The sequence below is a fragment of the Coregonus clupeaformis genome, chromosome 29 (genome assembly GCF_020615455.1).
Source record: "Coregonus clupeaformis isolate EN_2021a chromosome 29, ASM2061545v1, whole genome shotgun sequence".
In the NCBI taxonomy this organism is placed as follows: Eukaryota; Metazoa; Chordata; class Actinopteri; order Salmoniformes; family Salmonidae; genus Coregonus; species Coregonus clupeaformis.
In genome coordinates, this window is record NC_059220.1 from 28,626,459 (window position 1) to 28,641,148 (window position 14,690).

Sequence of the window (14,690 nt, forward strand, 5' to 3'; positions counted from 1 at the left end):
AAATCTAGCTCTGCTGGCAGGGGGAACTGTAAAATATAATTATTAATGTATAATGGCATTCATGTATAATGAATGTAGTTACTACTTAACTATAATTAATACACATGTTTGTTTAATAGATTCAGTTTGACAGTATAACTCTTGGCCATTGTCTTAATCTGTTGTAAGCAGCAAGTCTATCCACAAGAGTACTGGTTGTCCCCTCATGAAGAAATAGACCTACCCCACGTTATTCACACCAATGGCCTCTACTATTTCACATCATTGGCAGCACAGTAGATAATATCAATTTAATTGTTTCACATTGCTCTCATTTCCAAAGGCAACATTTTATGACCAGAGCAACCGAGTGTATTTTTAATCTGGTAATTTCTTCTTTGACATATGTTTACATCATTTAGCAGACGCTCTTATCCAGAGCGACTTACAGGAGTGTTAAGTGCCTAGCTCAAGGGCACATCGACAGATTTTTCACCTAGTTGGCTCGGGGATTAGAACCAGCGACCTTTTGGTTACTGGCACAACGCTCTTAACCATTAAGCTACCTGCTGCCCCAAATGTTTATTAGGTAGGCAGAGCGAAAGAGAGAAAATGTAATGCTGTCATTCCTCAACTTTATTTCCACGGTCTGGCCATAGCAGACAAAATAATCTAAACAAATCAAAATGCTGAGACTAAATTTACATTGCATTATGGCTTCATGCTGTTTACTGCATACTTTGCCAGATTCAGATTGCTTGAAAGACCCATTATAATCTACTGTATGTCAAATCCGAATGGTAGATGTGCCAAATGGAGATGTTAACTTGGAACAAGTGCTATAAAGCACTCATGATTAAATATGACATGCAATTAATTCTTAGAATTCTGCAGTTTTATGCCTGATAAGGTTCCTCTAAATGTGAGGTGGCCAAATATGCATGGATTTGAGGCCTCTATGCCTTGCAGTGTGGAATTCCCATGCAAATCAGGTGTATAGAAACAGCCGCAACAATACTCCCATAAACTAGATCCATGTGTTTGTCAATGAAAGTATTTGCATATAAAGCATGCGAGGGAACTCTTTGTAAAGTGCTTTAATGAATAATGTTAAAAGGGTTAATTGAGAGTATCATTTTGAAGAACCTGAAATGCAATGCACCCGATACTTGCCACACAATCTTGTTTTCTACCATTGGAAGACTGTCCCTGGCAAAGCTATTCCCTTATATTTTCCCCAATGCATATGAATTATCATAATGAAAATATGCAGCCAGCACATAATTTGTTTCCATTTACAGTTCCATCACTTAGAAATCGTTGGCCTTGAGGTCATTCTAGTTCTAAAGCCTAATCTAGCCTCATCCATTTCTCTGTGGCTCTCAGACAGCCAAAGATGTGGATAGAGAATACATAGAGGGTTCAGTGACAGAAGAAGAAAAAAAGGCACAGTGGGTTTAAGTGCTCAGACTGGTCTGGGGATTAAGGCCATCAATATATTATCCTTGCGCCCTCCACCAATTACCTTCTTAGGTCTACCAGGCCTGGCTAAACAGCCTATTGCACAGAGGCAGCTAGTTTATTAGCTGTGATTTAATGTGATTTGATTTAATCTCGGATGAGATTGTTTTTTTTACAAAGACACACTGATGCACGTTTAAGATAGACAAACCACGCAGCTGAACATGAGTGAGCAGAGGTTACAGAGGCTTTGTAAAGCTAAAGAGATGGACATTGCCTCCTAGTGGGGGTGAGATTACAGTAACATTTAATTGCCCTTTCAGACGTCACAGATCACTCTACTGCCTGTTGATGTTTAAGTATTACGTCATAAAGGACAAGAAAATAAACTCCCAATTGAGAAAATTTGCAAGAAAAGAATTTATTCCTTGTAAACCTCAAAGAGCGAGAGCGCCGCCAAGGTCAGACCTGGGGAGAAACAGAGCAGTGACTGCGGGCATAGAAAACAAAAAACTTTTTATACTTTCAACATCAGTTGAGCCAATGACACGCAGCACTGAGCAAAAAGTTTTCCCATATACAGTTGGTCATAACCACACACACAAAATGACCATTTCAGATGACTGCAAAACCATGTCAGACTCAAGCTATTCCTCCCAGCAGGATATAACAATACCAAAAAGAGTAAGGAAAAAAACTGTATACTGTTCTTAACAGGCAGTTGCCAATACTGTAACATTCACAAAAATAAAACATTTCCTAGTCCCTTACTTTCAACTACGTAAACAGTCTACTACAAACAGGTGAACAGTTTTCCCACCTGCTTGACATACTTCAGTCAAGTCACTAAGAGGAGGACATTTGTCAAACACGTCAGCCAATGTATTTGCAGTACATTCCTGGATAGCACATATTACTAGAAAACAAGCAATCGTTTCTTGGCACATGGGCTGAAGTTGAGTATTCGGCAATAAAAGGAGCCCGATGAAGAATTTTCTATGCAAAATTCAGTGGAAATAAATTCTGTCTCTTGTTTGGCATTTCCAGAGCCTTGGTTCTTGTATACATTGCACAAAATCCATCTCAACAGTTTTCCCTGTCAAACAGCTTTTTTTCAACAGTGCAATTGAAGTCAAATCAATAAAAACATAAGTAGGGACAATATTTAAACCAACAGAAACAGAGTTTACAGCAGAGAGATGTGTTATAGTTGGATGCAGGGGAGAGGCCATGCTGGGAGCTTGGGACCTGTTTGCAGTAGACTTCGTAGTGGCTAACATTACCATATCAACGCACTGTAAAGGAATAACATGACTATGCTAAAACAGACTAATTGGCCATATCGTCAGAACTGTTGAGCAAGTAGATAGGCTATCTGTTCTGAACCTAAGGTTAGGGTCCGGGTTAGGGGTAAAACTGTATTTGTGGTTGGAAAGCCCTGTACTTCAGCCATTTCTAGCATAGCCAGATACTGACTTCCACCACTGAGGCCCTGTCTCAAGGCACTGTGATCATGACAATTTGTGAGACTATTCTGGGTTTAAAGAGAAGGCATATTATACATTAACTTCTCAATACTGTCTTTGCTTAACACTCTTTTGGACAGGATCGTGGAAATTAGGGGGCTTTGAGGGAAATAAATGTAATTTTGCAGTTGATACTCAACATTCAGGGGTTGTTGAGGATGGTTTACTTTGACCTCTTGTTAATAAAACAAATAATGTCTTGGTACAGCTCTGTTCTCATCTCAAAGTGATTTTTCCAACTTTTTGTGAAACAAGTGAAAAAGGAGAGACACAATCCACTTTTTAACATAACAAAACCAATACCACGAAACCCAAGAACAGCCAATGGATGATTCAATTTGGTCTCTGATATTCACAACTGAAAAATAATATTGACAAAACAGGGCTAGAGTCCATGCCAACGTTGCTCTACATTCCTTTGGGCATACTGATGGTACCTTCTTACCTTAAAAATAAACTGATATCTGCGCTCAGCGATCAGAATTTATTACATAGAAATAAGGGTGAGCACTCCTGCTAGCAGAGATCCACATCCCAGCTCTAAAATAAATAAAATCAACGGAATTACCCAATCCCAAGGCCAGAGACCAAGTAACTGGTAACAGGTGTAGTAAAGGGGGGGAACTGAAACACCCTAGATAAGATACACACCCAATTCTGTGAGGTTTCACTAGACATTTACAAGAAGAAAAATAACTGGGAATTCCTAGTCGACATGAGATGTCCCATAAAGTCTTTTTTTTGTTTTAACTACAACAAATACAGTCACACAATACAACATTCTTCGGACTCCCCAAACAAAAACAAAAAAGTTCTCAGCCGCAGACATGACAAGCAGATCTGGAGGTGGGCTTGAAAAAAACAGAAGAGGATGGAGGGTGCATTCACTTTTTGAGGGGCTGGTAGACAGAGGCATTGGGGTCCAGGCCAGAGGGACTGGTGTCCATGAACTTGGAGGAGTAGTGGGGGGCCACAGGAGTCATGTTGCTGCTGTCAGCTGTGTAGGAGATGCTGGGCATGACTGCCATCACCTCGGCTATCTTCTGCTTCAGGTCCTTGATCTCCTGGTCCTTCTGCAGGATCTGACCTAAGAGAGACAGACGCACCCAGCAAGAAACTTTCAGATTAGACATTCATGTCATGCAATCTATTCTACATCAATCACATTCAGTAGGAGATAGGTGAGACTAAAGCAGTATTGCAGAAGGGACCAAGGCTGAACACTGACCTTGTGCGATCTCCAGCTGTCTTTTAGCGTCTCCCAGTGCTGAGAACAGGTCCAGTTTGATGCGGGTCTCTGCAGACAGGCTGTTCTCCAGGTGCTGGGTCTTATCCTGCATGGCCGACAGCGCTGACATCAGCACTTCTGTGTCCTTCTCATTCTCCTTATACTTGTGGAGCTCCTGAGAGAGGGAAAGAACATCAGTACAAGTGGCATTGTCTGTGTGCCAGTGTACAGCAGGTGTGCATGAGTCAACATGTGTTCATTTAACAAAAAATGTTCTTGACATCAAAAGTCTCCAACAAAACATACCCGAGTCTTAACTTAACAGTGATCCTCACCTGCACTGTCATCTCCAGCTCTCGGATCTGGTCTTCTTTGAGCTTGATGTCCATGGTCAGCTTCTTACACTCAGTCTCCAGATCCGTGATCCGCCTCCTCAGCGTATCTGTGCACTCCCCCCTGTGGAGCAGACAGAGAGAGGGGGATCGCACATATACTAACAGCAGGGAATAGCTTGAAACTGGCTAACAACAACAACTGATAGCTGATAATGTATTTAAGGGGAACTCTGGAGCCTTTACCTGGATGCTGCTGCTAGTGCGACGGCTCTAGCTGTGGTGGCCTCCTCCAGTTTTTTGCGTTTCTTCTCGTCTGAAAGCTGTTTCTCTGCGTTGGTGCGGGCCTCCTGCTCAACCTTCAGCCTCTTCTCTAGTTGGCCCACGGCCTGCTTGTCCTTCTGCTTGGCCTGGACAGCGTTATGGAGCCTGCACACACACAGCAGCCACAGACCATGCAGCACCACGTGAGCCAGCAGCCAGTGGGACTCCATCCCACCCCAGGGTGTGTGTGTCTCTATGTGAGAACAATAGTGCTAAAACCTAGCCATGTTCATGAGTGTAAGTAACCACTGAGTCTATGCATTGTGGAGTATGGTCAGTTAGATGACAGAATGGCTGGTCAGTTTGGTAACCAAGCCAACGGCCCACCCATTTCTCAGTACTTCAGTAATCCTTAGCCTAGCATAATCCAACAGAGTCTCCACCAACAGACAGAACAAATGAGTGAATCAGGCTCTGATGAGATTGAATAGGAATCAGCTGGTCATTAGGGGTAGGCTGGGAGGACCTACTTGTCACCTCCCCTTTAATTGCATCACATGTTTAACTGGCCATAACAACTGAGTTTGTGTCTGTATGTAGATAACTGCCATATTAGGGTGGTCCTCACTTCCGAAGCTGTATCACATTAGTGGATACTCACACTGCTCTCAGGGCAGGTCTGCCGGTTTTGACGAGCAGAAGTGACTTTTTATAGCAGGTTAGGATAATTAACATGGCAGGTTAGGAGAATTAAGTTAAGATTAGGAAAAGGGTTAGCTAAAATGCTAGAATTGTCCCCGACGTGACTCGAAAATACCTAGCTACAACCAAGCCTGCCCTGAGAACAGTCTTGGTTTTCACTAATGCGATCCTGCGCCTAGGACACCCAGGAATTATTTTGGTCAATAATGACTGTTAATTGGACAATTAAAGCAGCCAGATGCATAAGTGCTACCTCTGCTCCAGTCTGGACTGCTGTGATATGAAGCCTGCACTGAGAGGAGCAGTAGACTCGATCCTAATCTGTAAAATCCACTATTTTTATGATTTAACAAAATCCATCCTGTCAGTCCTCCCCCACTCCTGAATGTCTTAGCACAGAGTTATCCCTCCATTTCAAACTAGCTCTTCCTGACCCTGGACAAAGGCATTTTGACAAGGGCATTCCAAGCTAAATCCAGTGTTTTGAGTCTCCTGAGCTTACATGAAAAAAGCTGTATGATAACCCTTTGGTCCCAGCTAGGTCCCCCTGAGTTTTTCCTGACTACGTGACCTGACAAGGAAAAGCTCCTGGTCCTGGTCCTGGTCCTAGTCCCAGCAGGTGATCAGATCCAGTCATGCATGACCTTTGACCTGTGCCACTCACTTGTTCTGCAGCAGCTCGTTCTCTTGGCGCAGCTGGCCCAGCTCAGAGCGGATGGAGCGCTCAGCGCTGCTCAGGGAGCCGATCTGACTGCGCAGGTCCTGCTCCACCTGTCTGCTGGCCTGCAGGTCTGCCTTCAACTTCTTCACATCCTGCTCCAGCCTGCAGGGTTGGAAGGTGGAATGAAATAAATGGAGAAGGAGGGGATGATGAGGAAGAGTGAAGCGGACGGGAGGGGGAGGAGAGAGACAATTTGATGAAGATACGATAAGATGTACTATATTAGTCCATATGAGATGGAAATGTCTTCTGCTTTTCCCCCCCAACCCCTCTGACACACACACACTATATACAGAAGTATGTGGACACCCCTTCAAATTAGTGGCTTCAGCTATTTCAGCCACACCTGTTGCTGAAAGGTGTATAAAACTGAGAACAGCCATGCAATCTCCATAGACAAATATTGTCAGTAGAATTGCCTTACTGAAGAGCTCAGTGACTTTCAACATGGCACCGTCATAGGATGGCCACTTTTCCAACTAGTCAGTTTGTCACATTTCTGCCCAGCTAGAGCTGCCCAGGTCAACTGTAAGTGCTGTTATTGTGAAGTGGAAACATCTAGGAGCAACAACGGCTCAGCAGCAAAGTGGTAGACCACACAAGCTCACAGAATGGGACCGCCGAGTGCTGAATCGCGTAGGGCGTAAAAATCGTCCTGTCCTCGGTTACAACACTCACTACCTAGTTCCAAACTGCCTCTGGAAGCAACATCAGCACAAGAACTGTTCATCGTGAGCTTCACAAGCCTAAGATCACCATGAGCAATGCCAAGCATCGGCTGGAGTGGTGTAAAGCTCACCGTCATTGGACTCTGGACCAGTGGAAACACGTTCTCTGGGAGTGATGAATCACGCTCCACCATCTGGCAATCCGATGGACGAATCTGGGTTTGGCAGATGCCAGGTGAACGCTACCTGCCCCAATGCATAGTGCCAACTGTAACGTTTGGTGGAGGAAGAATAATGGTCTGGGGCTGTTTTTCCATGGTTCGGGCTAGGCCCCTTAGTTCCAGTGAAGGGAAATCTTAACGCTACAGCATACAATGACATTCTAGACAATTCTGTGCTTCCAACTCTCTGGCAACAGTTTTGGGAAGGCCCTTTCCTGTTTCAGCATGACAATGCCCACAGCGAGGTCCATACAGAAATGGTTTGTCGAGATCGGTGTGGAAGAACTTCACTGCCCTGCACAAAGCCCTGACCTCAACCCCATCAAACACCTTTGGGATGAATTGGAACGCAGACTGCGAGCCAGGCCTAATCGCCCAACATCAGTGCCCGACCTCACTAATGCTCGTGGCTGAATGGAAGCAAGTCCCCACAGCAATGTTCCAACATCTAGTGGAAAGCCTTCCCAGAAGAGTGGAGGCAGTTATTATTATTATTATTATTATTATTATTATTATAATGCCACTTAGCAGACGCTTTTATCCAAAGCGACTTAGTCATGAGTGCATACATTTTATGTTATAGCAGCAAAGGGGGGACCAACTCCATATTAATGCCGATGATTTTGGAATGAGATGTTCGAGCAGGTGTCCACATACTTTTGGTCATGTAGTGTATATACACAAACACACATTAGGTTGGAAAGGCTGGAGCAGAGGGCTTCTGCAGTGCAGCACCCAATGAGCAGTTTAGGGGGGATACGTTCCTTGCTCAAGGGAACATCGGCAGTAGGCGGCACCTGAGACATTGCCCGCTTCTCTAACCTCGAGGCTACTGCCGTCCGGTACATGATGTTTCTGCATAGTGCATATAGTAGCTTTGGATCATCCACAGTTCTTGGTTTCATCTGCTCATAAGACTTTGTTTCAGAAGGGCATTCTTTGTACTGCATAGCTAATTTCTAACCTGTCTTTTCTGTTCTGCTGCTGCTGAGTGGTTTTGGCATTTGGCTGTGACTGAAACCTGTTGTTCTGCTGTCAAAGCCTCCTGCTGATGGTAGATTGTGGCTGTTGGCCATTTGTTTTTCTTGGCCAAAAAGATCATTGCCGATTGATAGTCACCGGTGGTTTTTCTTTTTCATGATGTTCCAAATTGTTGTTTTAACTGTAACCGTTTTCTTTACTACGGTTCTTGCTTTAAGTTGTCTCATCTTTCACCTTCAAAATGGCTTGCTTTTCTTTTATGTACAGTTCTTTGGTCTGTTTACTTTTGCCTTTGGAGTCAGAAGTTCTTTAAACAAAGGCTAAAAGACTAGACATCCACAGCTTTGTTATCATTATGTGTACAATCAATGCAAAAAGCAACAACTCACCAATAAGAAACACCTGCTAGCCAAGTGTCTATTCAGCCATATTTGTATACGGCAAAAACACAATGTACCAATAATTTAAGCCAGGGAAGCCACTAGTCAGAGTGTGGCAAATGCAGGGCACATATTACCCTGAACACCATGACAACTTGCCACACCAGATTTGACTTTCGTCTTACATTTCCACCCACACCACTGTGTCTGTAGCTGACCTACAGCACTACCATACACCCAGCTGAACAACTACAGACACAAACAGGCTGACACAGCCATACCAAACTCAAGGTTCTCATTTTCAGCCAGCATCTTTTTGTGGCAAACCATAGATTGTAACAGTCCAAGTTTCTCCCACCCCAGCCCACACAGTGGAAACAGCTCTACTTAACGCTTATCTATCTGGAGCCTGCACTGCAGCAGGGTCAGTTTGAGGTGTCAGGGACTGCCTCCAAACTCACATGAGGGGAAGCATCCCATGCAGCCATCATGTACGAGCAAGTTACTGACATTCAGCATGCTTCGGCTAGGTGAACCAAACGAGTGTGCTCGCAAACTCCCTTAAAAGACCTTCGCTTGAAAAACAAGAAAAAAAACAGTAATAGTACAATAGTATTTTTCAAGTTAAAACATTTGCATGAAAACTAATGGATTAGTCTCTCGTTGAACACTTCATTGAAGAATCCCTACTGTTGACCAATCACCGGCGAAGGGGCGTAGACTTCGGCTACCAACTTCGGCTTGCCTTGAGAAAAAATGTAATGTGCACAAACAACTGAAAAAACCCTTGCCGAAGACCAAAACATCACAAAATGTCATAATACAGTTGAAATCGGAAGTTTACATACACCTTAGCCAAATACATTTAAACTCAGTTTTTCACAATTCCTGACATTTAATCCTAGTAAAAATGCCGTCTTAGGTCAGTTAGGATCACCACTTTATTTTAAGAATGTGAAATGTCAGAATAATAGTAGAGAGTGATTTATTTCAGCTTTTATTTCTTTCATCACATTGCCTTTGGGTCAGAAGTTTACATACACTCAATTAGTATTTGGTAGCATTGCCTTTAAATTGTTTAACTTGGGTCAAACGTTTCGGGTAGCCTTCCACAAGCTTCCCACAATAAGTTGGGTGAATTTTGGCCCATTCCTCCTGACAGAGCTGGTGTAACTGAGTCAGGTTTGTAGGCCTCCTTGCTCGCACACGCTTTTTCAGTTCTGCCCACACATTTTCTATAGGATGGAGGTCAGGGCTTTGTTGTCTTACCTTGACTTTGTTGTCCTTAAGCCAACTTTGGAAGTATGCTTGGGGTCATTGTCCATTTGGAAGACCCATTTGCGACCAAGCTTTAACTTCCTGACTGATGTCTTGAGATGTTGCTTCAATATATCCACATAATTTTCCTTCCTCATGATGCCATCTATTTTGTGAAATGCACCAGTCCCTCCTGCAGCAAAGCACCCCACAGCATGATGCTGCCACCTCCGTGCTTCACGGTTGGGATGGTGTTCTTCGGCTTGCAAGCTACCCCCCTTTTTCTTCCAAACATAATGATGGTCATTATGGCCAAACTGTTATTTTTGTTTCATCAGACCAGAGGACATTTCTCCAAAAAGTAAGATCTTTGTCCCCATGTGCAGTTGCAAGCCGTAGTCTGGCTTTTTTATGGCGGTTTTGGAGCAGTGGCTTCTTCCTTGCCGAGCGGCCTTTCAGGTAATGTCGATATAGGACTCGTTTTACTGTGGCTATAGATACTTTTGTACCTGTTTCCTCCAGCATCTTCACAAGGTCCTTTGCTGTTGTTCTGGGATTGATTTGCACTTTTCGCACCAAAGTACGTTCATCTCTAGGAAACAGAACGCGTCTCCTTCCTGAGCGGTATGATGGCTGCGTGTTTATACTTGCGTACTATTGTTTGTACAGATGAACGTGGTACCTTCAGGCGTTTGGAAATTGCTCCCAAGGATGAACCAGACTTGTGGAGGTCTACTATTTTTTTTCTGAAGTCTTGGCTGATTTCTTTTGATTTTCCCATGATGTCAAGCAAAGAGGCACTGAGTTTGAAGGTAGGCCTTGAAATACATCCACAGACTCAAATGATGTAAATTAGCCTAAGCTTCTAAAGCCATGACATTATTTCCCAAGCTGTTTAAAGGCACAGTCAACATAGTGTATGTAAACTTCTGACCCACTGGAATTGTGATACAGTGAATTATAAGTGAAATAATCTGTCTGTAAACAATTGTTGGAAAAATTACTTGTGTCATGCACAAAGTAGATGTCCTAACCGACTTGCCAAAACTATAGTTTGTTAACAAGAAATTTGTGGAGTGGTTGAAAAACGAGTTTTAATGACTCCAACCTAAGTGTATGTAAACTTCCGACTTCAACTGTATATGCACGAACTGTTCCGGCCGGGAAGCATGCAGACGCCTTAATGAGTGAGTGTGTGTATGTGGCCTCAAGCAAGCACAGCTGTTTGTGTATGGATGCATGTGTTCTCGCTACTGTACTAGTGCCGTAGGCTTCTCTAATGGGTGTGTGTTAAACTCGCTTAACCTGGTGCATGTGCTGTACATACTGTGCTGTGTACATAATATGTGCTCTTATCGTAAGAGCACCTTCAGCCTGCTCAACCAGGTGCATACAGTATGTGCATCTGCATATAAGTGCTCTTACCGTACGTGCGCCTCAGGCTTGCTCAGCTGATTGTTGGGGATGCAGTTGTCCGTTGGGTCCCTGTGGGAGCCCGCTGCTGGACCCTTCCCCACTGCACACTTCTGCTTCTTCCCCGAGGAAGAAGGGGCTGACAAGGGGACGCTGCCATTGGTGGCGCTGTGTCCGCGGGGCGAGGAGTTAATTGCGGTGTTGCCACTAGCGTTCTTGTAGTTTTTTGAGGAGGAGGATGAGGAGGAGGAGCAGGAGGAAGAGGAGTTATCCTCCTTTAGCAGCAGGTTTTCTGTGCTGCCCACCAGTTCTATGGTCAGTCTCTTGTTGTTCATATGGTTCTCCATGTACTCCATCTCCTGGAGTTTAGAGTCTACCGATGATGGCAGGATGCTGTTGTGTTGTTTTTTGGCCTCGCGGCCCTCTTTCCCTTTTTCTCTGTACTCCAGCTCCGGCAGCGGTGCTGGCGTCTTTTTACTGGCGAGTGCGCCATTCTGTGAGACTGGGGCGGAGTCCACATCGGATATCCCTTTAGCTGCTGCAGCTGAATGGAGGGTGAAAGTAAGAAAGGAGAGAGATTAAATACATATTTATTAGGAGTCGGACAATCGCTTGGATCATCACTTGAACCACATCCTTTTCTATGGTATCTGGAGCATCTGTTGCAAGGCATGCGTGCATCTCACCTTCCTCTGCCTCCCTCTCTTGTTTCTGTAGCATCTGTTGCTCTGGGGGCAGGGCCTGCTGCAGGAGCTGCATGTAGAACTCATTCTCCTTCTGCACCTCCTTCTGCTTTCTTAAGCGCATCTTATAGCTGACGTAGCTCTTGAAGCCAAAGCCCAGCGTCACCACCGGGTAGCCAATGCTACAGAGAGATAGATCAAGAACAAAGTTCAGACAACTCATCCTGCCTGATGTATCCCCAAGACAAACTGGTTCACAAGTTGAGACAAGCATAGGTACTATGAAAAAAAAGCCTTGAGATGAACATCACTGTCGTAAGTAAAGCTAGAGGAATTACAGGCCCTAATATCCTGCATTACTACATAGCATGTATTATGCGCTGTAATTGAGCTGTTATCTAAATCCACTTAGAGGTCTTTAAGAGTACTTAGATTATAAATGGAGGTCTTTCCCACCCAACAGGGGTGTATGACTTTACAGATCTGGGGCAGAAATATTTCTTAAACCCTCTCTTAGAAGATGTATGATTTTTCATAATTCTACAGATTGAATGAAACCAGCACGTTATCTCGTTCTCTTTTTGGAGAGTGGAGTCTGAGGGGATATCCAGCAGTCATTACTTGTGCATTATGCCTAACAAGCAGAAATATTGGTTTTCTGAGAGTGAAATGGGGCAGAACAATCCCATCCCTTTCTTGGCCTGTGGGTCTGAGAAGGCTTCTTCCTCCCAGATAGTCTACACCCAGACCTGCCTTCAGAGCATGAATGAAACAAATACCAAAATATTGTTTTTGGGTGGGGATTTCCTTTAACAACTTACCAATGTGCAGCAAATGGGCGACACAAGTCGACATGGAAGTTCTTCAGGTCTTTGAATCTGATGGCTGCCTCTATGTACACAAATAGTATCCAAAGAGACACTGTGGGGAGACAGACCCCTCTCTCTGTGAAAGCAAAACAAGGTGTGAGAACAGGAAAGAGACTACTGGTCATGATAACCACACAACTACATGCATCAAGATACAGTGCCTTCAGAATATATTCACACCCCTTGACTTTTTCCACATTTTGTTGTGTTACAGCCAGAATTTAAAATGGTCACTGGCCTACACACAATACCCCATAATGTCAAAGTGGAATATGGTTTTATAAATGTTTACAAATTAATAAAAAAGCTGAAATGTCTTGAGTCAATAAGTATTCAACCCCTTTGTTATGGGAAGCCTAAATAAGTTCAGGAGTAATCCATTGCTTAACAAGCCACAAAAGTTGCATGGAATAACTGTTTGCAATAATAGTGTTCACATGATTTTTGAATGACTACCTCATCTCTGCTACTCTATACCCCACACATACAGTGCATTTGGAAAGTATTCAGACCCCTTGACCATTTCCACATTTTGTTACGTTACAGCCTTATTCTAAAATGGATTAAAATCGGGGGGTTCTCAGCAGTCTACACACACACACACACACACACACACAACACCCCATAATGACAAAGCATTTTTTTTTTTTTTTGCAAATGTATTAAAAATCAAAAACTGAAATATCATATTTACATAAGTATTCAGACCCTTTACTTAGTACTTTGTTGAAGCACCTTTGGCAGCGATTACAACCTCAAGTCTTCTTGGGTATGACGCTATAAGCTTGGCACACCTGTATTTGGGGAGTTTCTCCCATTCTTCTCTGCAGATCCTCTCAAGCTCTGTCAGGTTGGATGGGGAGCGTCACTGCACAGCTATTTTCAGGTCTCTCCAGAGATGTTCGATCAGGTTCAAGTCCGGGCTCTGGCTGGGCCACTCAAGGACATTCAGAGACTTGTCCCAAAGCCACTCCTGCGTTGTCTACGCTGTGTGCTTAGGGTCGTTGTCCTGTTGGAAGGTGACCCTTCGCCCCAATCTGAGCACTCTGGAGCAGGTTTTCATCAAGGATCTCTGTACTTTGCTCCGTTCATCTTTCCCTCGATCCTGACTAGTCTCCCAGTCCCTGCAGCTGAAAAACATCCCCACACTATGATGCTGCCACCCCCATGCTTCACCGTAGGGATGGTGCCAGGTTTCCTCCAGATGTGACGCTTGGCATTCAGGACAAAGAGTTCAATCTTGGTTTCATCAGACCAGAGAATCTTGTTTGTCATGGTCTGAGAGTCCTTTAGGTGCCTTTTGGCAAACTCCAAGCGGGTTGTCATGTGCCTTTTACTGAGGGGTGGCTTCCGTCTGGCCACTACCATAAAGGCCTGATTGGTGGAGTGCTGCAGAGATAGTTGTCCTTCTGGAAAGTTCTCCCATCTCCACAGAGGAACTCTGGAGCTCTGTCAGAGTGACCATCGGGTTCTTGGTCACCTCCCTGACCAAGGCCCTTCTCCCCCGATTGCTCAGTTTGGTCTTGGTGGTTTCAAACTTCTTCCATTTAAGAAAGATGGAGGCCACTGTGTTCTTGGGAACCTTAAATGCTGCAGAAATTTTTTGGTACCCTTCCCCAGATCTGTGCCTCGACACAATCCTGTCTCGGAGCTCTACGGACAACTCCTTCGACCTCATGGCTTGGTTTTTGCTCTGACATACACTGTCAACTGTGAGACCTTATATTAGACAGGTGTGCCACTTTTCAAATCATGTCCAACCAATCAAGTTGTAGAAACATCCCAAGGATGATCAATGGAAACAAGATGCACCTGAGCTCAATTTCGAGTCTCATAGCAAAGGGTCTGAATACTTATGTAAATAAGGTATTTCTGAGTTTTATTTTTAATACATTTGCTAACATTTCTAAAAACCTGTTTTTGCTTTGTCATTATGGGGTATTGTGTGTAGATTGATGAGGAAACACATGTATTTAATACATTTTAGAATGAGGCTGCAACGTAA

At 43.9% G+C, this 14,690-nt stretch overlaps 1 protein-coding gene across 2 annotated transcripts in view; it reads right to left on the reverse strand.

Moving 5' to 3' along the window:
- Nucleotides 1–1,841: 1,841 nt before the first annotated feature.
- LOC121544997 (macoilin-2) overlaps nucleotides 1,842–14,690 on the reverse strand; it is a 33,939-nt gene continuing 21,090 nt past the window's right edge. For both annotated transcript variants that reach the window (XM_041855307.2, XM_041855308.2), the window contains 8 exons: nucleotides 12,638–12,761; nucleotides 11,820–11,998; nucleotides 11,146–11,677; nucleotides 6,157–6,315; nucleotides 4,773–4,955; nucleotides 4,530–4,650; nucleotides 4,195–4,369; nucleotides 1,842–4,053 (listed from right to left, as the gene is read on the reverse strand). In XM_041855307.2, the coding sequence (XP_041711241.1) occupies nucleotides 3,851–4,053; nucleotides 4,195–4,369; nucleotides 4,530–4,650; nucleotides 4,773–4,955; nucleotides 6,157–6,315; nucleotides 11,146–11,677; nucleotides 11,820–11,998; nucleotides 12,638–12,761 (1,676 nt within the window). In that variant the 3' untranslated portion in view covers nucleotides 1,842–3,850. The remainder of the gene's footprint in view (nucleotides 4,054–4,194; nucleotides 4,370–4,529; nucleotides 4,651–4,772; nucleotides 4,956–6,156; nucleotides 6,316–11,145; nucleotides 11,678–11,819; nucleotides 11,999–12,637; nucleotides 12,762–14,690) is intronic.